Source organism: Marmota monax, unplaced genomic scaffold, assembly GCF_021218885.2.
Source record: "Marmota monax isolate L192 unplaced genomic scaffold, Marmota_monax_Labrador192_F-V1.1 WCK01_AAM20220418_F8-fsc00025, whole genome shotgun sequence".
In the NCBI taxonomy this organism is placed as follows: domain Eukaryota; kingdom Metazoa; phylum Chordata; class Mammalia; order Rodentia; family Sciuridae; genus Marmota; species Marmota monax.
In genome coordinates this window covers 10,923,490-10,949,022 of record NW_026691950.1, presented here as the reverse complement: position 1 = coordinate 10,949,022, position 25,533 = coordinate 10,923,490, and the positions used below count along the sequence as shown (strand labels likewise).

Genomic DNA, 25,533 nt, shown 5'->3' with positions numbered 1-25,533 from the left:
TTTAAATCCAATCTGTCAGTCTATGTCTTTTGATTGGTGAGTTTAGGCCATTAACATTCAGGATTATTATTGAGACATGATTTGTATTGCTGGCCATTTTTTTTTTTTTTTTTTGGTATTTAACTAGACTTGGTTTCTCCTTTTATTAGTTTTTTCTATAGTGTAATACCTCCCTCTGCTGATTTTTATTGTTTTTTTCATTTTCATGATATATTTTGCCAAGGATGTTCTATGTAATGCACCCTTTCTAGTTGTAAATTCTTTTAATTTTTGTTTATCATGGAAGGTTTTTATTTTATTATCATATCTAAAGCTTAATTTTGCTGGATGTAAGATTCTTGACTGGCATTCATTTTCTTTCAGAGCTTGGTATATGTTGTTCCAGGATCTTCTAGCTTTCAGAATCTGGGTTGAAAAATCTGCAGATATCCTTATTGGTTTCCCCTATATGCAATGTGATTCTTTTCTCTCATGTCTTTTAAAATTCTCTCCTTATTCTGTGTGCTAGGTATTTTCATTTTAATGTGCCTTGCTGTGGATCTGTTGATTTTGTACATTTGGCATCCTGTAAGCCTCTTAAATATTTAGTTTTTCAATTCATTCTTCATGTTTGAAAAATTTTCTGATATTATTTCATTGAGTAGATTGTTCATTCCTTTGGTTTGGAACTCTATGCCTTCCTCTATTCCAGTAACTCTTAAATTGGGTCTTTTTATGGTATACCATATTTCTTGAATGTTGTGCTCATGGTTTCTTACCATCTTCACTGTGTAATCTACATTATTTTCAAGATTATATATATTTGTCTTCATTGTCTGATGTCCTATCTTCCAATGGTAATCTGTTGGGGATACTTTCTGTTGGACTTCTAATTTGGTTTATTGTTTTTTCATTTTAAGGATTTTTTTCCAGAACCTGTCTCTTTATTGAAGTAATCTTTTGCTTCCTGTATTTGCTTATGTAGCTCTTTATTGAAATGATCTTTTGCTGCTGTATTGGCTCTCTTGTATTGTCCTTTAAGTCACAGAACATTTTAATTATATACAGTCTGAACTCCTTCTCTGTCATTTGTTCTGTTGTGCTAACCATGGATTCAAATAATGTAGTATCTTGATTTGTTTGGAGTACTTTTTCCCCTTGGTTTTTCATGTTCTTGTGTCTTCCATCCTAGCATCGTGGATCCAAGGCATTACTGTTTTTACTCTATTGGCTTCTAGTGCCCCTGCTGGTTTCCAATACCTCTCCTTTAAGGGGAGGAACAATGTTAACAGATCTCAATACAAACAATAGACAACCTTAAACCAAATAGTTGCTATTAAGACATTTATAGTTTTGTCACAATATACAGAAATGGTGAGTTCAGTATAAAAAGCAGGTTTGCAAAAGGGTATACAGTTTCTGATGGTGGACGCAGAACCAGGGGTGAGGTGTAGGATGAGATTCTGAGGTGGTAGGAGGTGAGGATATAAAGCTATTAGATCTTAGAAAGTGTGAAAGAGGAATCTAAAGAAGTTTGTTAGTAGTAGGAGAAGAGAGAGAAAGTTACTTTGGGGAGTCAAGTAAGTGGGAAGACAGTAGAGTACAATAAACAAACAAACATCAATACAGAAAAGTAAAAAAATGTATAAATAAGAGATAAAAGAATATACAATACCACTGTAATATACTATTCAGGCATCCCAGTCCTTAGTAGTCTAGTTCATGCAAAGTACTTGGTTTCGCAATGTTGGGGATGTGAGGGCAGGAGAATAGAGAGGAAGAAAAAAGAAAAATCTTGAAGGAAGAAACAAGGATTGTTTTAGATGGAGATCAGTATCTTTCCAGCTTCCCTTCTCATCCAATAGGTGGGGTTGTCTATTGTTTGCTGGTGTCTGCATCCTCAGTATGATGAAGGTTTCCAGGGTGGAAGGGTTGGTCTTGGGTACAGGGCACCTGGAAGTGGGGTATGGTACCTGCCAGTCCTTGACGGGAGACTGCACCCCAGGATCTCCTTTGGGACCTGCTCGTGTGATATGGGTGCCTGGTCTTATTTCCTCATATCTCCTGTAGACCTCGCAGTTCCTGATCTCTAATTTAGTCTCTAAACTGTATCTCACTCACCCTCTCCTTTTCTATTTCCTAATGGGGGACATTTCTCTCCCGAGGTCTTGTGAGTTGTGCTCTGGAGGCTGAGTATGATGTCGCTGAGAGATGTTTTATATTGGGCAGCTCAGGATCCAGTTTTGTGACCTGGTTTTGCAAGCTCCAGACCAGCTGTGTAGCTGCAGGCACTGTGCTTGGTTAGCAGCTGCCTGTGAGAGGGGGGAGTTGGGGACTTTCCATACATCTATATTCCTTCTAAGCCCCAGCCAGTGTTCCAAGCTGGGAATTGCCCCAACTAAAGATAGTGACAAAAGTGTCCCAAGAGGGAGCTGGCTGCTTTCAGTGATGGAGTGTCAGGTCCGGTGGGGCTTGTGCAGTGACACTGAGCTGCGTCTTCAGATATGTGTAGTATTGTGGCTGCCAGCTGTCTGTGGACCTGGTGCAATGTCCCCAGGTACAAGCTGCCGTGTGTAGGGGACTGTGGCAGTGGTTGCAGTGCCCCAAGATGGGGGCGACTGAAGGAACCTCATATTGGTAGATCCTCATATTGGATCCACATGGGAGTGGCTACTGGAGTTCTTGCGTGGGTGGGTAGCCATGAGTCCTCCATGGGTGCTAATGCTGGTGGTCCTACTTGGGCACCCAGAGGACCTGCATGGAAGAGGGGCAGGGAATCCTGTGCAAATCACTCGCAGAGAAACAATATTCCTACTACTTGAATCCCAGGTCCCGGAGTGACACAGAATGCAGCCACCCTCTAGCCCACCATCTTGAAGTTATCTATTTTACATTGGGTGGATTGTGATAGTTCTTTAAGAAATTGGCTCATTTCATCTAAGTGTCAAATTTACATGTGTAGTATGGTTTGTAATATTCCTTTATCATCCCTTTGATGTACATATTTTCTGTGTTGCTATTTCATATTTCATCACTAATATTGGCAATTTATGTATTTTCTCCATTTTGTCAGTCTTATTAGAAGTTTGTTAATCTTACTGATTTTTTTTTAAGGAAATAATTCTTTGTTTCAGTGACTTTCTGTATTGGTTTTTGTTTTCAATTTTGTGAATTTATTCTTTCATTATTTCCTTTCTTCTGCTCATTTTGAGTTTGGTTTGTTATAGTTTTTTGAGGTGGGAGAATTTTTCCTATTCTTTAATGTATACATGTGTGCTATAAAACTCGTCTCAGCATTTATTTATTCATGCCCTCAAGTCTTGACATACTGTATTTTCATTTTTACTCTGTTCAGTCTATTTGATGGCAATCCTTGTGATTTTTTTTCTTTGCTTGATGGATTATTTAGTACCGTGCCATTTAGGTTCCAAGTGTTTGGAGATGTTTCATGTTTTATTTTCTGTTACTGATTTTGAGTTTGTTTCCATTGTGCATTGGAGAATGCCCTCTGTATGATTTGAGTTATTTAATGTTTGTTTTATGGCCCAGGATATGGTCTACCTTGATATTTCTTCCATGAACACTTGTAAAGAACGTGTATAATGCTGTTGTTGGGTGGAGTATTTGATAAATGTTGATTGAACCTTTGGTTGATGGTGTTGTTGGGTGCTTATACATTTTTGCTGATTTTCTTTCTAGTTTTTCTATCAATTGTTGATACGGGGGTAATGAAATTCCACAATTGTGATCTCTCAAGTTTTCATGTTAGTTCTATTAGATTGTACTTCTCCTTGTTTTTGGCTCTGCTGTTTGATGTATATGCTTTAGGACTGATATTGTCTTTTTGGTGCATTGACCTTTTAATTATTAGATAATGTCACTCTGTTGCTGGTAATTTTCTTTGTCCTAAAATCACTTTGTCTGATTTATTATAGCTTTTGTTTAATGTTTGCTTGATAAACCTTTTTATTTTCTTTTATTTTAATTAGCCATTATCATTATGTGTGGGAGTATGTTATAAAAATCATATAATTGGGTCATATTTTTAAATCCATTTTGCCGATCTCTGTTTTTAATTGATGTATTTAGACACTTTGCATTTAATGGAACTGCCTTTATGTTAGGGCTTGAATCTACCCTTCTTGTTCTTGTGTTCTTTTTATGCCCACTGTTTTTCATTTCTGTTTCTTTTATCTAGCTTTCCTGCAGGTTACTTGAACAGTTTTTAGAATTGCACTTGATTTGTCTTCAATGTTTTTGAGCTGCCTATTTGTATGACTCTTCAATGGTTGCACTAGGTATTACATGAAATAACATATTACCTGTAAGACACACACACACACACACATATGTATGTACACATATATACCATATTTGCACATACTATGTGTACATTTCTATATACTATAATTGGATGTTATAGTATCACAATCTACTGGTGGTGTCATTTTACCTGTTTGAGAGAAGTGTAGAAATCTTACCTCTTATTTTCCTTTACCTTTCCACACTTAGAATCATCTTAAATATTTCCTCTACATACATTTTTAATCTCATCAGATATTGTTATAATATTTGCTTCTACCATCAAACAGTTTAGAAAGCTCAGAAGGAATGCTTATTGTGTTTACCTTTATTTTTGCTTATTGTGTTCTTTCTTCCTTTCTGATATCTCAAATATTTCTAATTTCTTTTCTTTTTAAAGAATTTTCTTTAGAAGGTCTACTGGAAACAAAATTACTTAGCTTTTATTCATCTGAAAATATTTTAATTCCCCATAACTCTCTCGAGTGAAACTTTCACTGGTATAGGATTGGGTTGACATTTCTTTTCTTTCAACACTTGAAATGTTTGACTTTACCATGATATGAAAAACAATACACATTCAGCCAGACATGGTGTATACTCCTGTAATCCCAGCAGCTCGGGAGGCTGAGGTAGGAGGATCACAAGTTCAAAGCCAGCCTCAGCAAAAGTGAGGTGCTAAGCAATTCAGTTAGACCTTGTCTCTAAATGAAATACAAAAATATAGGGCTGTGGGGGGATGTGGCTCAGTGGCTGAGTGACCCTGCATTCATTTCCCAGTAGCCCCTCCCCCCAAAAAAACCCCCCAAACAACTACCCAAACAAACAAAAACAAAACAATACACATTTAGCAGAAACTACTTTGAATTTGGAATTTTGTTTTTTTCCTGGGCTAACAATATCTGGTAGGATACTCTATGTGATATGAGACAGTGGCAGAGAGCCACAGCTCCCAGCCATAGGATCATCAGGGGAGACAATCCACACTCCATAGTGTCCACTCTTCTATGTCCTTTGGATATATCATCATCATTCTTTTGAATATTCCCTTACTTTTTGGTATCAGATAGTTCAGGTACATCTTATACTTTTCCTTCTATAGTCCTAGAACCAGTCATTTCTCTAGGGAGCACCGATTTCTTTTAGTGGAGAACTTTATTTAGCAGTCAAGATCTGGGTGCTCAGTGTATTTGCTGTTTTTGGAGGGTTGTTGTTCCCAGGTCTTTACAGTGGACACAGTTAAGGAATTAATACACACACACACACACACACACACACATTTACACAGATTTCTCTGTGTATTGAACATCATGAGTTCACAATAATACTTCAGTTTCAGGCCAGTATCACAAGTTAAATTTTTGCTTTCCATGTATATACTCGGTAAGTTGATCGGTAAATTGGCTCTTCTTACCCCTCAACATACTTATTTGCTCAGTCCCCTGTGTTTAACCAATATACTCTCATCAGTGCTACCTCTTCCTCTTCTTCTGTATCAGCGCTTTCTTCTTTCCTCCTAGTTTCTAATACCCACAGCATCCACCCCACACTGCCTGGACAGTCCTTTTTACGATTCAGGTTCTGATACTTTCTGGCTTGGCCTGCCTTGGCATTGTACCCCTCTTTACCCCTTTCATTTGGACACCTGTGAAGGTATCCTTACCATTCCACTCGGTTTTGGACATCTGAGCCATGGATACCTTTCTCATCCCACTTGGGGTCTGCCTCCCTGAGTCAAACTGCTGCTACCCACTGTTCCATGTGGAGGTCCTCATCCTGGTTATGCTTTGATGCTCCCAGCAGGGCCCTTGATCCCTTCATGCAGATGCCCCTCTCTTCTTGCTTGGGTTCCCACACCCTGCATTCTGCAGAGAACCCTCCCCCTGAAATTGCTCCTTACCTCTCTCTGACTTCGGCACTCCATGCTAGATTTTGTCTGTCTACTTGACACTTAACCTCTGATGCTCCATCAGGATGCCTCTCTTGTGAAGTACCACCTAATGGAACTAAATGAGGAAGGAGTTTTTGTTTTATTAGGACTAACTTGTAAAGAAAGGAAGATCCTGTTTGGTTGGTTGCTTTTTAAACTTTAATGAGGAGTACCTGATGTTAACCTTATTCTAAGAAATGATAGCTGTGTAGTTGTAAAGTCATGGGTTTCATGTGCTACTTACATTTTTTTCTGGTTTACATTAATATAATGAAAATTAATCAGTTCATCTATGGAAATCAACTTGCCAACTGCATGTTTAGGAAGCTGTAGGTTAAGTTATTTATTTCATGACATTTAAAGTTGACTTAAGTTTTGAATTTGGGGGAATTTGGATCTTGATGTTTAATAAAACTGATATTAAACCATATTTTCTAGTAACAAGAAGCTGGTTTCTATTTCTTCTATTGTTGTACATGATGTTGAACAAGGGTGGTAATGGTGGCCATCCTTGACTTATTTCTTACATATTTGGTTTGCTATTTTTCTCACAGACTTTTTCATGTCTTGTTATTTTTTCTTTAGTTCCTCCAGGATTGATTTTGGGGAGGAGTTAGGAGTCTGAACTCCAGTATCCTGAAAGGCTCTTAACAAATATTGTTTGAAGTGTTGCTGTTACCTGTGCTCTCTGAACTTCAGACTCCTCATCTGAAAACTGGTTTATAATAATGCCAGCGATATATGGTTGTAATAAAACTGGAGTTGTAGATGAAATTAAATTCTCTTCTTTTGCTGCTGTAATTGCCAGAGGGAAGTCTGCCTAAGTTATAGGTTTCTGTAGCTGAGAAAGCCCATTTTAGTGGGAGCTGCTAATCAGAACAGGGAAATGCATACTGGCATCAGCTCTATGGATCACAGCTGGGAAAGCTGGACTCTTCACTGCTACTATTGCAGTGGTATGTTGCAGGTATGCCCCCTAGTATTGCAGCAGACCCCAGTGGCAGGTGTGTCCCCTAGTATTGCAGCAGACCCCAGAAGCTCACTGAAGATTTCTTGCTGGGTTCATGTCTCACAAATTCAAAGAATGAAATCCACAATGAAGAGAAAGCACATCAGAATAGGATTTATTTAAGTGAGAAGAAAAGAAGCAGCACTTTCACTGGTGAGAGGGAACCTGATTGCCACTGGTTGCTACTTAAGTGTACTAGTCTAAAGATTAAAATGGTTACCAGGTAGGGGCATTGATCAAAATCCTGCTAATCAGGTATTGGAAAAGAGCCAAGTCTATTGGTCTGTATCTGTGTTAAACAGGTATTGGAAAGTGTTAGGGCTATTGGTTCAGCCCATGACCTTTCTGATTGGTTGTGTGCTTTTAGGCCTTGAGTCTGTAGCCTTCACTCAGGTCTGGTCTACTCTTCTTTTCCTGCCTCTCTAAGACAAAGGAATCAGCTGGATGTTTGGAATGTTTATAAAAGTTAATTTCATGGAGTGGTCTTTACATTTAGAGAAGCCTCGTGGGGACCCATTGGCCTAACTGCCTTCCTCTTTTACTATCAGTCCATCCTATCTTATTCAGCAAGCCTCAAAGAAGGTAAAGATAAGTTAAATGCTTTGCCTAGTTCCTTCAGAGCACCTATCTTACCTTTGGGATTTCAGATTTGTTTATGTATTTACTGAAAACTGCTTTCAGTGAGTCTCACAATATGCCTTGGCAAAATGATTCTGGAACCTTCTTGGTTTAATGCTTACCTAAATTGTATCTCTTGAAGACCAGTCCTGTTTCTTTCTTCTATTTTCTTACTCCTTCATCTTTCTCTCCTTTTCTTCTAATTCTTTGTGATATGATTGAACAATGCTTTAATTATTTTTGTTAATCATTTATGTTTTGCTGGGTCTCAGCTTCCAAATATACTTTACTTTCTTCGGAATGTATTATGTTGAGAGTTTTTGTCATCTGTTTTCCCTGGAAAGGCAACGAGTCTTCTTTTATTGCCACATATATATGAGCACTCAAGTGTACGCACACACAATAATTTTCTGGATTGTATCAGGTACTTAAGGAAAATGTATTTCAGAGGCAAAAAGATGAGAGAGAACTTTATAGTCTCTCTAGTGAGGAAAGGAGCATTGCAGGGTCCATTAGGGTTGGAAAACAGGCCCTGATTGCTGGTTCAGTGTCATATGTATCTTTAGTTGAGATTAGTCACAGATACCTTTCTCATCTGCTATAATTTTTATTAACCTACTTTCCCAGGCTGTACTTATTAATATATAGTTAAGTAATCTCAATGTTTGTATTAACAGTATTCTATTTTCTGTGTTCTTGATGCTTTGATATGGGTCCTAGAGAAAGCAAACAACTAGCTGGAAATGTGCCTTTCATGTGTGAACTAACATACATCTAGGCATACCCACCTCCTTCTCTGGGGTGTTCACCCCAGGCCAATGTTTCCTTACTCTAAGGTCCCCAGAGTTAGGTACCAAACAACTGGAGTGGGGGGCACCCCCTATTCTTTAGAGCCCACTGAAATCACTCTAAACCCTAAACACTAAAACACAATGACACTAAACCACAATGATGGCATGCTTCTATGACTCTGTATTGCTTCCTTCCCTCTGCCTCCTCACCAGCCCCATGCTTCCCCTGTGGCCTGGCATGGTCTGGAAGGGCATGACAAGCCTCTTGTTTTAGGGGATCTGTGACTCTGTGAGTATAAACATTTTTTTCTTCTTGACAGTCATTTTAGTGTCAGTATGTCTTGTCATACTGATTAAAATAAATCTCAGGTCCATTTTAGAACTATATTAAAGAGATTTTTAGGAGGTGATGTGCTGCTCAGCCGAAGATTGACTAAAAATGAGTGAGTGTTAGTTGTTCCAGCCCTTTGAATTTTGCTCTTCCTTGTGGCAGACATGCCAGACATGTGTGCCTAGTATCCTTTCATTTTGGATTTTTGCCTTGACTCTCCTTTACTAGTGGGGCAATTTTCACAACAAGAACCTGGAAAGAACCTTGAAGGTTTGTCTTTATTCCTTATGCCTGGAGCTTTTTGAAGTGGTTCTCAGACTTGGCTATTATGAAGCAGAGAAATCAAACAACACAGAGCTCCTTCCTTTTTATGGGTCAAGTAAGGTCCTGTTCTTTTACTACACAAAACCCAGACCCACGTACATACACAATTTATCTTGTTTAAAGCAAAAAAAGCTTTAAGGTGAACAATTTAGCTCCTCAAGAAGCTCTACTTCATTCTTTAAAATATTTTTATTTTTTTAATTGTTATACATGACAGTAGAATGCATTTGTGCACTTCAATATATCATATATAGATGTGATGTAATTTCTAATTTTTCTGAGTGTACATATTGTAGAATCACATTGGTCATGCAGTCACATATATACATAAAGCAATAACATCTGTTTTGTTCTACTTTCTTTTCTATTTCTACATCTCCTCCACTCCACTCCCTTCACTTCCCTCTACCAAATCTCTTCTACTCAAGTGCCTGACCCCATTATGAATTAACATCTTCATATTTGAGAAAACATTTGGCCTTTGGTTTTTTGGGATTGGCGTATTTTGCTTAGCATGATATTCTCCAACTTCATCCATTTATGCTAAGTAAAAATAGTACACTTACTGTGCCAATAGAACTTCAAAATAAATCCTCTTTTCTCTCCCTTAAAGAGATTGCTAATCCTAAAAACCTTTTATTTAAAGAACTACTGTATATTATGCTCTTCTCAGGATTGTATTTCTATTAACACCTCAACACTAAACTCCTATGCTATTAAGGGAGGTGGCATGAAATACCTTACCAAAATCTATGAGCATTAAGGTAGTAAATAATAGGAGCAAAACAAATATATATCCACTTGAACCAAAACTGAAACAAAAAACAATGAGGGAAAAATCAAGACTTTAATAATTTTGACAGATCAACTTTTCCCAATTTAGTAGCTTTGAAGTTTCGTATATATGTATGTGTTTGGGTACAATGGTGTCACCCAACAGAGTGATAGATTCTGGAATCACTGTGTATTTAATAGTACAATAGATTATGGTGATGTTGAAATAACCATTCTTCATAGAGTAAAGTGATGGGTAAAGCAGGCAAATAAAGTTTGCTTCTAAGATTCACTAAACAACTGTCACTAATCTTCTAAGAGTTCCTTGACACAGGAATTAGTCCTTAACTTTCCATAAAATCTTGAATGTGAGCCTGAACAACCAGTTGTAACCAATTGAGTCTAGAGTTGGGTTTTTCAGTGGAGCAAGTGCTGGCCTTTGGAGTGGGTTAGGGAGGGACTCAAAAGTAAATCTTTTGGAGGTAGAAAAATGTGCATAAAGGGGTTGTGTGTTTTTTTTTTTTCAAGTAAGCTAGTTGTGTTAGTGATTTAACATCTTCATACTGAGTTAAATTTATAGATCATCCATATGAAAAACAGTCTTTCCTACACTTCATTATTTGCTAAGAGGACCTTGTTAATGAGTTGTGTGGATTATAGCATTTCCCTTAATGAACTGGTAGAGTAGGATTAGGAATAAAAGATATTTATTTGCACTGAGATGAAGCCCAATTAGCCTTAGTTATTTTATATGATGTTTAAACATTTCATATATTGTTGTTTTTTTAAATTATTTTTTGATGTTGATGAGCCTTTATTTTATTCATTTATTTATATTTGGTACTGATAATGGAATCCAGTGCCTCCCACTTGGTAGGCAGTTGCTCCACTACTGAACCACAACCCCAGCCCTATTGTTATGTTTTGATCTACTTTGTAAGAGGTTTCACAGGTCTGTGACAGTGCTGAATGAAAGCATCATATTGAAAGAAGAAATGATGAAATTGAGTATATATCGGAAAGAGATGAAACTTTGCTCACATATTCCAAACATTATAAATCTGGTGTTTATCCTGAATTTTATTTAATTTTATGAACATGTGGTTGTGGTTTTGATATTGTTAAAAAATATTTTAGTGCATTTATAATCTGGAACTAATCACACAGATGGATTTTCTCTTAGCTATAGACTAATGCAGAAGGAGCCTGAATTCTTTTAGGACATCTTTAAATTTTTGGATACCAAGCCAAAAGTATATAATTCACAACAAGCTTATTATGCTAATTGAATGTTTATAATAGACATTTATTCATGCTTTTGAAATAACATATTTTCCCTTAGTTAGAACAATACATGTTAAATTAGTATGATGCTTTATTTTTGTTGAATGAAATAGTAAAAGTTACTTTCCTGTAGTATAAATGAGACCTGAAAGGTAGATAGAAGTGACTTCTCCAAAGAATGAACTGTGTGAAGGTTCAGGCTTTTTCATTGTGTTCTGCTTCTTCCCAAAATGTTACTACAAGGAGATATTTATATTTAATATTTTAAATTGGTCTTTTTTCTTTTGAATGTATTTGATAGTTATGGAGACATTTTTTTAACAAATGTGACAGTGGATACAAAAATTGTTAAAATAGTTCTTTTCCTATCAATTACTAAACCACATATGAACGGCTGTTTCTGTTGATGATTGTGTATGTGTGTGTCCTTGAGTGGCTTCTGTACAGTTTTTGATTTTTTTTTTATAGTGGTATGGTGTCTTTTTCACCAAAACCTTATGGTCTTGAGCAAAGTACTTAGTATATCATCATGTTCACAGTTTTCTTCTTAGAAAGAAGGTAGATGAGATAATTTCTAATGAACTGCTGGAAGATCTCAATTCCTCTTTAAGATTTCTATTTATCATGTTCTGAAAATAAACTCCAAAACATGGATTACATGACAGCAGTGGTTTTATGTTTGCTTTGCTCACTGCTGTATCCTAGTCCCAAGAACAGTGTGTGGTGCATGGTAGGCACTTAATAAATATTTGTTAACTAAAGAACAAAGCCCCAAAGAAGAACCATCAATAGCAAAATCCTGATAGATTATATTCACTGGCTGGGAGGTACATGTATTCATTCAGCTGTGAAAGTAATAGTAAATTTGATTCTAGTCCTACCCTGGGAAATTCTTTCAGTGGCTCTTCATTCTCCTATAGGTAAAGACTTAAACTTTGAACTTGCACAGGATTTCTTTGGCTATTCTGGATCTCTTATTTTTCTAAACGAATTATAGGACTATTTTTTTTTCTAGTTCTGTGAAGAATGTCATTAGTATTTAGATAGGGATTGCATTGAATCTGTATATTGCTTTTAGTAGTATGGCCATTTTGATAATATGAATTCCACATAATGGATAAGTTTCTTAAAGATGAAGTAATTGTTTAAAAAAGTAATTAAGAGAAAAGATGAGTAATGAAGTCACTGTGAATGTTTTCATGAACAAAACTACCTTAAGAGTTATTAAGCTTACTATTGATGGAAGCAATAATTTCCTGCTGCATAAAACGATTCAGCTTGCTTTCTGTTTAAAATTAGTTGAAAATATATTTTTTTCTTTTTTTGTCATTGTGTTTCTGTCGGAATAATGTCGCTGTTATTGCAAATTCTGTGAGTAAGCTTAGCTTCCTGTGGATGCCATTAAAAAGCTATTTCTCTGAGTTTAGTCACAAGATGATTGTGCGCATTCACATTTAGTTGTCAGTCTCCTAATTGTATGCTTTCCACTTGACTGAGGTAGTACCATGATTCACCAGTCAGCCACCTTTTAAGAGTTAAAGCTGTCTTCTTTGTTTTATTTGGTGATGAGTATTTCCTGTTTGTTTCTGCATTTGACATTTCATACATGCCAAACCAAGGCCATTTCTAAGATTTCATTAAAAGTAGAGAAAAACTGCTGAATAAAAAGTCTAGAATGATCTGAAAGAACCATATCTTCATGTAGAGAAGTATTCTGAAAGACTTTAAAAAATGACCTTTAGCAGTTTATTAATATGTGTATGTTACTGGTTTGTGGTCTTCAAAGACGATAATTTGTCAAAAGTAGTTTGATTTCTAAGGATACAACAATCAGTTTATCAAAAGCACATGCATTTGATATGTATTTAGTATCAGTTGTAGTTAATGAAAATATAGAAACTAATTGCATTTCATAGTAATATATTGGATGTTCAAATATAGTACTTTTTATTATATATTTCAGAGAGTTAATTATAACAAATAAAATTGTATTCTAGTAGCTGCAATGAATCAAAGTTTATCTTTTTGGAAAATATAACTTTAAAAATATATTTTTAGTTGTAGATGGACACAATACCTTTATTTAATTTATTTATTTTTATGTGGTGCTGAGGATCAAACCTAGTGCCTCACACGTGCTAGGCAAGATCTCTAAAACTGAGCTACATATAACCCCGGCCCCCAAAAATATAACTTTAAAAACAGAAGAAGATAGAAAATTGTTTCATTTATATACTATAGAGCTGTTGGGAAGTTTCTTTTGTTAACTCTTTTAATTAATGTCACTAGATTTGTAAAAAAGAAAAAGGTTTTAATAAAAGCATTGTGAGATATCCACCCATCTTCTGCTGAGGTTGGCAAAGTCAGGCATATTCACAAATGTGAACTTCTAGTACATAATGGAAACTTTATAGTTTGTTTGGGACCCAAAGAACCTCAACATTGACATTTTAGTTCAACCAGAACTTGAATTTTATAGAATGGTGTAGAATCATGGTAAAAAGTAGATTTTGGAGTTTTAGGGACCCAGGTTCAAACCCTAATTTATTGGCTGTGTATTTTGGACAGATGATTTCATCTCTGTAAGAATCAGCTTTGTTATTTATGAAATGGGGTCAATGATACATATCCTGGGAGATTGCTATTTAGTGAGATAAAATAGTTATATTGCCTATGACATATTGAGCTCTCAATAAATGAAAAAAAAATGAGTTGCACCTATAAAGAGAAGCCCCAAGAAGATTAATTGAATTATCCAAAGTGACAGAAAGAGCTCATTGAACTTGAGCTCTATTGAAAAATTTTTATTAAAAATGAGATGTTATCAATGTTTATTGCACCACAATTCACAATAGCTAAACTGTAGAACCAATCTAGATAGATGCTTATCAGTAGATGAATGGATAAAGAAAATGCCATTTATACACAATGGAATATTACTCAGCAATAAAAGAGAATAAGATCATGATATTTGCAGGTAAATGGACGGAATAGGAGAATATAATGCTAAGTGAAGTTAGTCAATCCCCAAAAAACCAAATGCCAAATGTTTTCTCTGATATAAGGAGGCTGATTCATAGTGGGGTTGGGAGGGGAAGCATGTGAAGATTAGATGAACTCTAGATAGGGCAAAGGGGAGGGAGGGGAAGGGAGGGGGAAAGGGATATAAAAAAGATGGTGGAATGAGATGGATATCATTTCCCTAAGTACATGTATGAAGACACGAATGGTGTGAATATGCTTTGTATACAACCAGAGATATTAAAAAATGTGCTCTATATGTGTAATATGAATTGTAATCCATTCTGCTGTTATATATAACAAATTAGAATAAAAAATAAAATTAAAAAAAGTACATAAGGCATGAAAAAAAAACGAGATGTTAGGCAAGTGGTTTTATTTTTGTCTCAGTTTATGGGTCATAAAGTTTCTAGAGGATATTTCCCCTACTCTTTCCTGAGGTTATAATGAACATAAAATAATAGCTAGATTGAAAATAATACCTCTAAGCAATTTAGACTTTAATTTTTTGTGTTTTGGTTATATAAATGATATAAGTAGGATGTTTGAAAATTCAGCAAAGTTTTGTTTGGAGAGAAACAAAAGCTGAATATTTAAAAAAGAAAGCTGAGTAAAAGTGGGAAATAATTAGTATTGTGTAACAAAGCAGTGGCTATTGATGACTATATATGCTTTGTATACAACCAGAGATATTAAAAAAGGGTAACAGTATGACATTATTTAAAACAAAAAATGCAGAATCCTGAGAGAGCTTTACCTGCTTTATAACTTTATGTAGATCTTCACTTTTTACTCTTTTCCATTTTATCCTATGTGGGGTCCACATTTGAGTTTAAAAGAAAAATAATGGATGTTAAGGATTAGAAGAGAAAACCAAGTTGAAAATAATTAACATTCTACATAATTGATTCTCTTTGATGATTTGCTTACCATCAACAAGGCATGTTATAGTAGAAAGATTATCTTGGTATGAGTCCTGTTTTTGCCAGGTTGAGTTGCCATTTACAGGTTGAGTGTACTTAAGTCAGTTGGCATCTCAGAGGATCTAACTGGTCACTAATAATGGCTTAGCTCATAAGGTGAGGATCAAATGAGATATATAAGGTATTTTGTAAATTCTTTTATATGTATGTATGTGAATGCTTTTATATATGTATGTAAATGCTTTTAAAATAGGGTACAGTGATGGTATTTGAAAGTAGATCTTAATATAAAATAGTTATACTTTATTTACTTTTCAAAACTATTTCTTAATTTAGTCACCACCACCCTACCATCCCCAGAAAAGAGACAATGAGGGGCCTGATTATTAAAAAGATATTGAGCCAGCTGTATATCGTGGCACACACATGTAATCTTAGTGACTCCACAGAGTTCCATAGGCAGGAGGATGTCAAGTTTGAGGCCAGCCTGGGTAACTTAGTGAGACCTTATCTTAAAATAAAATACAAATAGAGTTGGGGATATAGACCAATGATAGAACATTTGCTAGCATGTGTGAGACCCTGGGTTCAATCCCTAATAGCACAAAACAAAGAAAAAAAAATAAACACAAATGGATTTTCATCTGTCTGTGTCAGGTTGGGCTTAGTCCTGCTGAAGATGTGAAGGATGATTAATTTAAGCCAGATAGTATGGCTTTGATTGTCCTCAGTGTCAGTCATTCAGAGAACCTGGATTAATTCATGAATGTTCATTTGATCAACTTAAAGTGACCATATGTGATGTGGAGGTTAGTATGATATTTAGGAAACTGTTTAGGAGAGGAAGTAGATATTAGTAAGTCAGACGTAATTCTGGAATTATTTACAGAAACAAAACAATTTTCAAAGAAACATATCCTGTCCACATGTCAGTGTCAGAGATCATGGATACTATATATTTCTCCTAAAATGTTTTAATAGATAAAAGGCAGAAAGTTCAAGCCCAAAGTGACGTTAGTATACTGTATGACATTAATCAAGGTCTTATGAATAAAAGTAATCAAAGTAAGGGCTGGATTTGTAGCTCAGTGGTAGAGTCCTTTCCTCGAACAACTGAGGCACTGGGTTCATCTTTAGCACCACAGAAAAATAAATAAATAAATATATTGTGTCCATCTACAACTAAAAATATTAAAAAAAAAAACTCAATGTACTTTATGGTTAAAAAAACCTCAATGTAATTAAGTGAATTTGGACAATATATTGCCAAGACTTGAGCATACTGAATTAAAAATTATAGGACAATATTATTCATAAGAACAATAATAGTAGTAACAACCACAGTGACAACCACACATCTATTCAAAATTTATTGTGAATCAAATTGCTTAAGGTACATTATTTTATTTACTCCTTACAACAGCTCTGTGAAGTTACTCTTATTACTTTCATCTTCATAGATGAGAAAACTGAGGAAAACAAATTATGTGCACAAAGGTACACAACTAGCAAGTATTATTTATTCAATATTTATTGAGTGTGCCGTCCACAGGTCTGCCTTGTTCTAGGTAGTGGGGAATTAGCAATGAGTTAAACAAAATCTCTACCTTCCCAGAGGGTCTCACCTTTCATGAGGAAGATACGCAACAAACAAACAAACATGGAAACATCCAGTAAGTCCAATCGCAGCAAGGATTATGTGGAGCAGTAAAACCAAGTGAGGAGGCAAGAGTGCAAGGATGGGGTAGTGAGATGAGCTTTATCACTCTTTTATCTAGCGTGGTGGGGGAGACTTCTCTGATAATGTGACATTTCAGCAGATACCTGGGAATAAAGGAATGTTTTCAGGAAGAGTGCTCCTGGTAAAGGAGGGGAAAAGGTTCTTGTTCTTGGGAGGATGATATGGGAGGCCATATATTTGGAGTGGGCAAAGAAGATAATGGTTGGACTCCAGAGCCCGTGTTTTAATTCTACACTAATCTCATTTGGTCAACCACAGCATTACCTAACTCACTGTGATCTTGGGCACATACTATATTAGAGAAATATATATTCTTGTGGCAAGGAAAAGGGTAGTGACATGTTATGCTGGGGAGGTTCTCTGAGACATCTCTGTGGTCTAGGGAGAGGTCCTTCTGAGAATAAAAGTAAGGTATATTTATGGACCATAAGTTAGGGAAACTGGGAGTGAAACTTTTACCCCCTCAGAACTCTACAGTGATTTTCCATTGCCTGCTGAGTTTTAGAGAAATTGTGTCTTTCTGAAAACCCTGCTTTTGAATTATGATAAAGACTATGTTCAAAACTGCTAAGCTATGCTGTTCTTCTTACAGTGTGAAATTAATTACAAATTCCTTGGCATCCTGTCCCTTACAGATTGAAGCCAAAAGACCTGACAAGAAATACAGGGCCCTCATAGTATGGCTCCCATCCTCTCTTGCCCTTACTTCTTCTGTCCCTCCCCTTGTACCTTGGCATAGAACAAAACAGTTCTAGGACTTTGTATATTCCAAAATGTCCTACTTTCTTCTGTGACTATAATTTTATATTTTCTTTAAAGCCTTTCCTCACGGCTTCTCCTTCCTAGATTGAGTTATAACTTCTTTCCTTGGCCGCTTTTTCGAGTTTGGGTTTTGTTGTATTTGCTCATCATTTCCAGTTGAAATCCTTCCTTTAGCTCCTCACCTCCTAGACAGGATTAGATTTGCATAAAGATCTATGCAAGTGTTGATCATGGCTCTTACCACACTTTTTTTTTTTTTTTAAATTTCTCTTTCAGACTAAGTCATTGAAATCTTGTTTTTAGAATCTAAATTCCAACCAGATTCCAGGCTTGGCATGTAGTTTACTTCCTCACTTAAATTACACTTATAATAGATGCAGAGTTGTATTAGGGTTTTCTAAATGAGCAGAACCAATAGAATGGGTATATAATTATAAAGGAGGATTTATTAGATTGGCTTAGATGCTGTTCCTACAATGGCCATCTATAAACTGGAGAGTTGGGAAAACCAGTAACTGCTCAATCCAAGAAACTGGAAGCTTCAGGACAGGAGGGTCCATTGATGTAGCCCCAGTCCAGGCTGAAGGTCTGGAAGCTCCCTGGAGAATTGCTGGTGTGAGTCACATTCAAAGACTGAAGAACCTGGAGGCTGATGTCTTATGGAAGCAGCAAAAGCCACACCTGCTCAAGAACCACTCACTGTGCATGTGACTGACTTTCCTCCTTTGCTTTTTGTTCCATCTGGGCCCCCACTCTATTTGATAATATTACCCACATTCAGGGTTGGTCTTCTTACCTCAGTTGGCTGACCCACATGCCAGTGTTTCTGGAAACACCCTCATAGACACACCCAGAAATATGCTTTACTAATTTTCTAGTTGTCTCTCATTCCAGTCAGGTTGACAGCCAAGATTAACCATCACAAGAGTAATCATGATGAAAGTTTTGATCAGATTAAACCAAGAAGAGTATGTTGAACAGTGATTTCATTTCACTATGGGGAAATAGATGATAATAAAGCAACTACTGTTTAATGAAAGATCACTGTGTGCCAGACATTAAAATTAGGGCTAAGTTATGAAATTTCAGCATTCCAGCTCAAATCCAGACTTGAAAGATGCATTTTGTTAGGTATAACTTTAAAGCTAAACTTTTAAAACTAAGATTTAAAAAATGCATTCATTTTCAAACGAGTGCTAACTGGATAGTAGGAGAGTTAGTGGTGCTTTAAATAGAGGAAGAAGTCCTTAAAAAGGGACAAAAGTCATCTTTGTTTCTTTATGTTCTGTTTTGAAAATGTTACTTTACAAATGTGTATACTTGGCTACATGGCAGATATCTTCCGGAAAGAACACTGTACTCATTTATAATTTGGACATGGCATGTTGGGTAAGACAGAGGGCTATTGGGGAAGAAACCCAGATGAGACCCTGCATAATGCAATGCTTCGAGCAGTCATAAACAGTTAATTGTAAAGGCTTCTGCAAGGGCCATCTTTCCAACCTAAGGCCCAAAGTGGAATACTTTAGCCCATGGTTTCTTAGTGCTAGTCCTGATTTTTTATTCAGCAAGAAGCCTACTAATTAGGAAGTCTATTGAGTAATTTTTGAACCGGAATTCTCATTGGTGATTGCTTTGTATTTCTCAGAAAAGTATGTTATTTTAAATTGACACGTGGCTTATAATCACTGATAAAGTAATTTTTAGACAAATATCTAATTTTGACTTGCTTAACACTTATGTTACTCTAGTAAAGTTGAATTACACTCTGAAGTACTTTCAAGTGAAAAATCTCAAAAAAGTTTTTATGTAGTTTACTATACTTCTCATGGCACAATATAACTTTTATTCCTTTTTTTGTTTTGTTTTGTTTTGATTTTATGATCTCCTAATTTCTCGATAATTTGTGCCAATTAAACAAATTAGATATTCCTTATTGAATCCTAATCCTAATGAGTCTGTTGGTAAGAAAAACTGTATTAGTGCTCAAAAGTGCTTTCAACCCTTTACATTTTCTGGTATAAATTTATTCTAAAGCTCTTGTTGTGGTTGTTCTGTTGCAGTGACACAGCTGCGAAAGCCCTGTGGGAAGCCTTACTGAACACCAAGCACAAAGAGGCAGTGATGGAAGTTCGGAGACATCTAGTGGAAGCAGCAAGCAGAGAAAACCTGCCAATCAAGATGAGTATGGGTAAGCCTTTCTACTCCACCTAGGAAGCTTCTTTAAGCCTGCTCCGAACTGTGTACCAGTCTAGCCAATGTGGTGAAAATACTGAATGCATTTGTGAACTGCTGAAAGAATAGGGAAGAATTATGTGCACACTGCCCTTGGGCTTGGCATTGATGACTTTTCTTAGAATGCTTGGGAACTTTAGGAAAGTTCTTGCTTACAAAGAATAATTCTTTTAGTTTCTTAACTGATTCTAAAACTATCAAAATCAGTCTGGACTATCTTCCCTTAATTCTATTCCACCCCTACTCCCCTTTTTCTCCCTGTCCAACTTATAGTAGATGAAAGTTCTTTCATTGGTTTTGAATTAATGAATGAACTATTATTCTGAAAAAGCAACTGAGCAGACAGATATGTTCTATCCTGGCCCCTCACCCTAGAGCAGTCTGCTAATTGTCCAGTCACATGAATGTTACTTCTTCTTCACCATAGATCACATACTTCATGTTTCTCTCTCTCTTTCTAACATTCAACTTTGTCTTTGGAAGAATATGGCTGCAATGAATTTTAAGTGTTTTAAACATTATTAATTCATTCATTAATTTATTTTTGTGATACTGGAGATTGAATTTAAGGCCTTGTGCTTTCTAGTGCTCTACCACTGAGGTACATCTGCAGCTGAAATTTCTTTAAAATATTTTTTCTTTTTACCAAAAAGTAAAAAAAAATCACAGAAGTAATATTTTTATTTTAGAAAATAAATTTGGCTTTTAAAGTTTTTTGTTTTTAATAATACATTAAATTTTAATATGGAAATATTTAAATATGACTATTGAGTATGGTTAATAGGTAGAATTTATTTCTGGAAACTTGCAAAAATTAATTATTTTAAAAATAAGGTTTCTTATAATCTGCTTTTTGATATCTACTAAATATTAGTTTATTGATAGTCTGTCTTTTATTTTCAGTAATATGATACTTTTGTGATACTTTTCTATGTCTGGTTATTTTACTTAATCATGAAAACCTCCAGACCATTCAAATGATACTTCTTTATAGCAGAATAAAACTCAATTGTGTGTGTGTATACCCCATATATTTTTTTAACCCACTCATCTGTTGATGGGCATTTAGCCTGATTCTATACCTTGGCTATTGTGAATACTACTGCAATAAATGTGGGTATGCAGGTATATGTTTTTCACACTGACTTCCTTTATTTTGGATAGATACCTAGGAGTAGAATTGCTGGATAGTGTGGTAGATCTATTTTTATATTTTTTAGGAATCTGCATACTGCTTTCCATGGAGGGTAGCCTAAGTTTTTAATTATGGTACAATAATTAAAAGTCAAACTATCAAGTTGAAATAGAACAAAAATTTGGAAATAGAACAATGTAGATGAGCCTAGGAAGAAAAAAGTTATAGGGTCATTACATGAAAATGCAATTATGACTTTTAATATATTAAGTGACTATATGTGAGAATTTTAAAGAACATAGTGATGATAAGAAAAGTGAAAATAATTAACATTTGTGCCAAGAGTTTCTACTTCTTTACATGTGTAGTTTTATTTAATCATTACAGTAATTCTATGAGCTAGGAACAATTCACATATCCCATTTTTCAGATGAGGAAACAAACAAAAATTAAGTCACTCAAGATCATACATCTGATAAAGGGTAGGACTGGAATTCAAATCCAAGTATTCTGATGGCAGAGGATGTACACTTTGTTTATAAAATTATGCTAATTCCATGTAACCAATGCCAGAAGTCTTACATGTTGTTTGGGGTAGAAATAAAGTTACTGCTTTGAGAGCATTCTGGCATTTAATTACCAATTTTAGTTCCCTCCCTCCTTCCTTTTCTTATGCCTTTCTTCTTTCTTTTTTTCCTCCCTCCCTCTTTTATTTCCAGTCTTAGGTAAACATTACTAACAAGTGTATTTACCTTTTAGAATCCCTTATTCATGAACATGTTGAAACAAGAACTAATTTGTATTGTGAATCATCAAAAGTAGGAATGCACAAGGGGTCTTAATGATAAGGTTAGTTTACGTTGTGTTTCAGTGACATAACCTTATGATGCTGTCACAGAGCAGAATCAATTCTGATTGCTCACTCTAGGACTCTCAAAAGATCAAGAAACTTTACTTTTTGTGAAGAGCCAGAAAAAAATAAAAAGGCAGATTCCCCATGAGGAAATCAAATGTCAATGTTTGCATTTTCTCCTCTCCCCCATATTAGGTAAATGGTTTTCTTTATCCCAAAACTCCACACATGAGGGTGGAATCCAAGAGGAAGAAAGAAACAAAGAAATAGGTGATTGCTAGCAAGACTGGCTCATACTCTATCCTTGTGCCAATTATAATTTTGTAAAAAAATAACACAGTGTAGCTACCCATTTCTGCTTCATATCATTAGCTGGAATTTCTTACGTGTCTCATTTCCATATATAAACAGGCATATAACTATGCAAGTAAGAAAAAGAGCTGAAAGTTTTAATCATAATGACATTGAATTTTGAAAACTGCCTATCATAAGCTTATTATTTAAAAAATGAAGATTTGTTCTCTTAAATGATTTAAATGCTTTTTTCTAGCAGCATTTAAGACTATGAAATACTATGAAGTGCACTTTAAATTATGCACTGTCCTCCCACCCCTGCTGTAACTCTTACTGAAGTATAAATTTTCCTGACTACAATAGAGGCTTCTGGTATTTTTTAGACATTAAACAGACTTTATTTCTAGACTGAGGATTCTCTTGTGTAAATTCAATGAGAAGGATCTCATGACTGAAACCTTAGATCTTAAATATAAAGTTTCTCAGTACAAGGTAAGTTCATATTAAACATTATGAGCACCAAGAGAAATAAACACCACTCTCTTAAATGATAAGAGTTTATTTGCTAAAATAAAAAAATCATTTTATCATTGCACATATAAACATAAGTCATCTTTCTAAGAGCTTGTTATTAAATTGTCAGTTAAGCAGTATGTTTCAGAAGAGTGATTTAAAAAAAAAAAAACACGAAGAATGACTTGTACTTTTCTTACTGGATTCCATAATGAAAATGTATTCTGAAAGTAAGAAACAAATACATGCTAAGAATCTATTTGATTGTGTCCAAAATAGCCACTTAGAGAAGAAATGAGAAGATGCCTGTCTTGAACTCTGATACCTTGGAGAGAATCTTCTCTGGAGTACCATTGTGGTCATGGTGGTCGAGAGATCTTCACCTGTCTGCCCTACAGCTCTGTGAACAAGAGATACATTCCTCAGTTTATAATTTGTAGCAGAATATCCTGTTAGAGCTGAAGGGAAACAGATCTCTTAATAATACTGTCCTTTCTTTAGCAGCTACAATTCTTGAGAGTATTCTGTACTTGATGCCTGTTTCTTTGTTGTTTTATTGTTTATAATTTAGTGCAGTCTAGGTGCTGGTACTTTTTTACTGAAAAGTCTCCCAGACACTAAAACTAAGGAGATTTTTTCTTCCTCAGTCTTTTTTCTTCTCGGCTTCTCTATGGCATCCACTTCTAGGCTATTGCTTCTTTCTCATTGGTGTGTTTTCTATGACTTTTGGTCCTCCTGATTTTGATGGAGTACCAAGTTAATTCTCTTGGGGTTGAATCACAGGTCTGCCACTTATTAGACAAACATATTTATTTATCCATAAAATGGGAGAAATATCTACTTCCTGGAAATTGAAAGAGAATGAAAACTCAGATCTTAGTGGTAGTTAACACTTTGAAGCAAATTGGAATTTGTGTGCTGTCTGTGGAAAAGTCTTCTTTCTTTGAGAGGAACATACTATTCATTCTTTTTCACTTGTCTTTTTCTAGGCCTTATGCTGAGTGTTTGTCTACGGCCATACCACCCTGAACGCACCCGATCTCGTCTGAATATCTACTTTCTAGAAGCACCTGCCTTTCTTCCTTTCTTTTTTTCCTTTCTGTTTTTTTTTTTTTTTTTTTTTTTAAAGAGATAGGGTCTTATTGTTGCCCGGGCTGACCTCATCTTTGTAATCCTCCTGTCTTGGCCTCCAGGGTAGCTAGGATTACAGATTTGTGCCCTGGTGGCTGGTTTAACCAAGTCTTTCTTTATACATAATTCTGAATAGTTTTTCACTTTACTTTAGTTATGATTAACTTCTTCTCCAACTCCATTCACATCTTCACTTCTACCCTATCTCACCTTGACTGTATTAGGAATTCCTGTGCCTCTATGGTCCACACTTTTATAGAAAAATCTCTTGAGTTACGTTTCTAGATCATAATCCAACTCACTATGCTGTGATACTTCTCAATTTGCTCTCATAGTTCTGGGGCACCTTAGTGTCAGCCCTGTTTATTCACCACCATTTTCTCTTTTCCAAATAATTTATGATGAATTCTTTGAACCATTTGTGAACAGACAAGCCTGCCCACCTTGTACCATCATGGCTGCCTCTAGTTCCGAACCAGTAGGAAAGCTCTAGTTAACCTCTCAGCTGTACAAAGATACTGTCTTGGCCTTCCCTTATTTTGGACACCACACTCCTCTTAATCAAGTTCCACATAAGATCAGTGGTTTTTGTCCCCGCCCCCCAATGCCTTGCTTGCTGTTGTTTCCAGCTTTTAACATTTAGCAATTTCAACTAGTTTTAAAAAATAGCAATAAATCAAAACACTCTAAAATTTTATTCAATATGTCATTTTCCAACATTATTGAGAGTCCTCTGCTTCCTGTTTTTTGGTACTTTCTGCCGTGTGACCAGCACACTAGCTTCATACTAGAGGTCCTAAGCATAGAAGTTAACTAGTGAGATCAAAATAAACACACATAAACTCAATTTACCTTTTTCTTGACCAGATCAGAGACGGCCCCCTCTGGCTCCTGCCTCGAGCCACCTGGTGGGGTAGTGAGAGGTTTAAACAAGAGACTAGCAGGAGAGAGAGAGGGCACGCCAGGGAGTGGCCTTTTATTGGGGAACAAGAAATTCAGGGGAAAATTCCATCCAATGAAGGTCGAGGGGGACAGCATTCCAAGGTCAGGGTCAGTGATTGGTCTCAGGGTCAATGGTCAGTCACACCCCCACACAGAGGGGCTCTCACACCTAAAAAGGGTGGGGATTTGTTCTGACACAGCTTGGCCAGAACGCCTCACACCCAGTCAGGGAGGTGCCCAATCACGTGCGAGAACGGCTTCCCACAGTACTTGAATTAGCACAGTTTTGGCTGCATAATAGCCATGTTTTGATTACATTTATGACTTTTGCTGTCATTATGGAGAATTTTGTCTGGAATTAAGGGGAGCATGTATGAATGCGCATTTTTGTGTGTGTGAGAGGGACAGTGTAAAAAGAGAGAAAGATAAAGGAAAAAACAGATGGGGAAATGGGAAGTTGGCAAACTTTGTAAAAAGGATAGGTTAAAACCTAATAAGAACAACATGCAATGTGATATATAGTAACTTACAAAAGATGCCTTGTAAGACACATTGATTCTCAACTCTCATTCATCCTTATCTTTATGTTTTGGTTGTTACCACAATTTTGGGAATAGGGAAGGGAATTAATTTTTATCAAA

The 25,533-nt window shown here is 35.9% G+C and overlaps 1 protein-coding gene across 2 annotated transcripts in view; it reads left to right on the top strand.

The window, feature by feature from the left end:
• Positions 1 to 25,533, top strand: part of Scfd2 (sec1 family domain containing 2) — a 412,892-nt gene that overhangs the window by 26,166 nt on the left and 361,193 nt on the right. For both annotated transcript variants that reach the window (XM_046460660.2, XM_046460615.2), the window contains exon 3: positions 19,853 to 19,980. In XM_046460660.2, the coding sequence (XP_046316616.1) occupies positions 19,853 to 19,980 (128 nt within the window). The remainder of the gene's footprint in view (positions 1 to 19,852; positions 19,981 to 25,533) is intronic.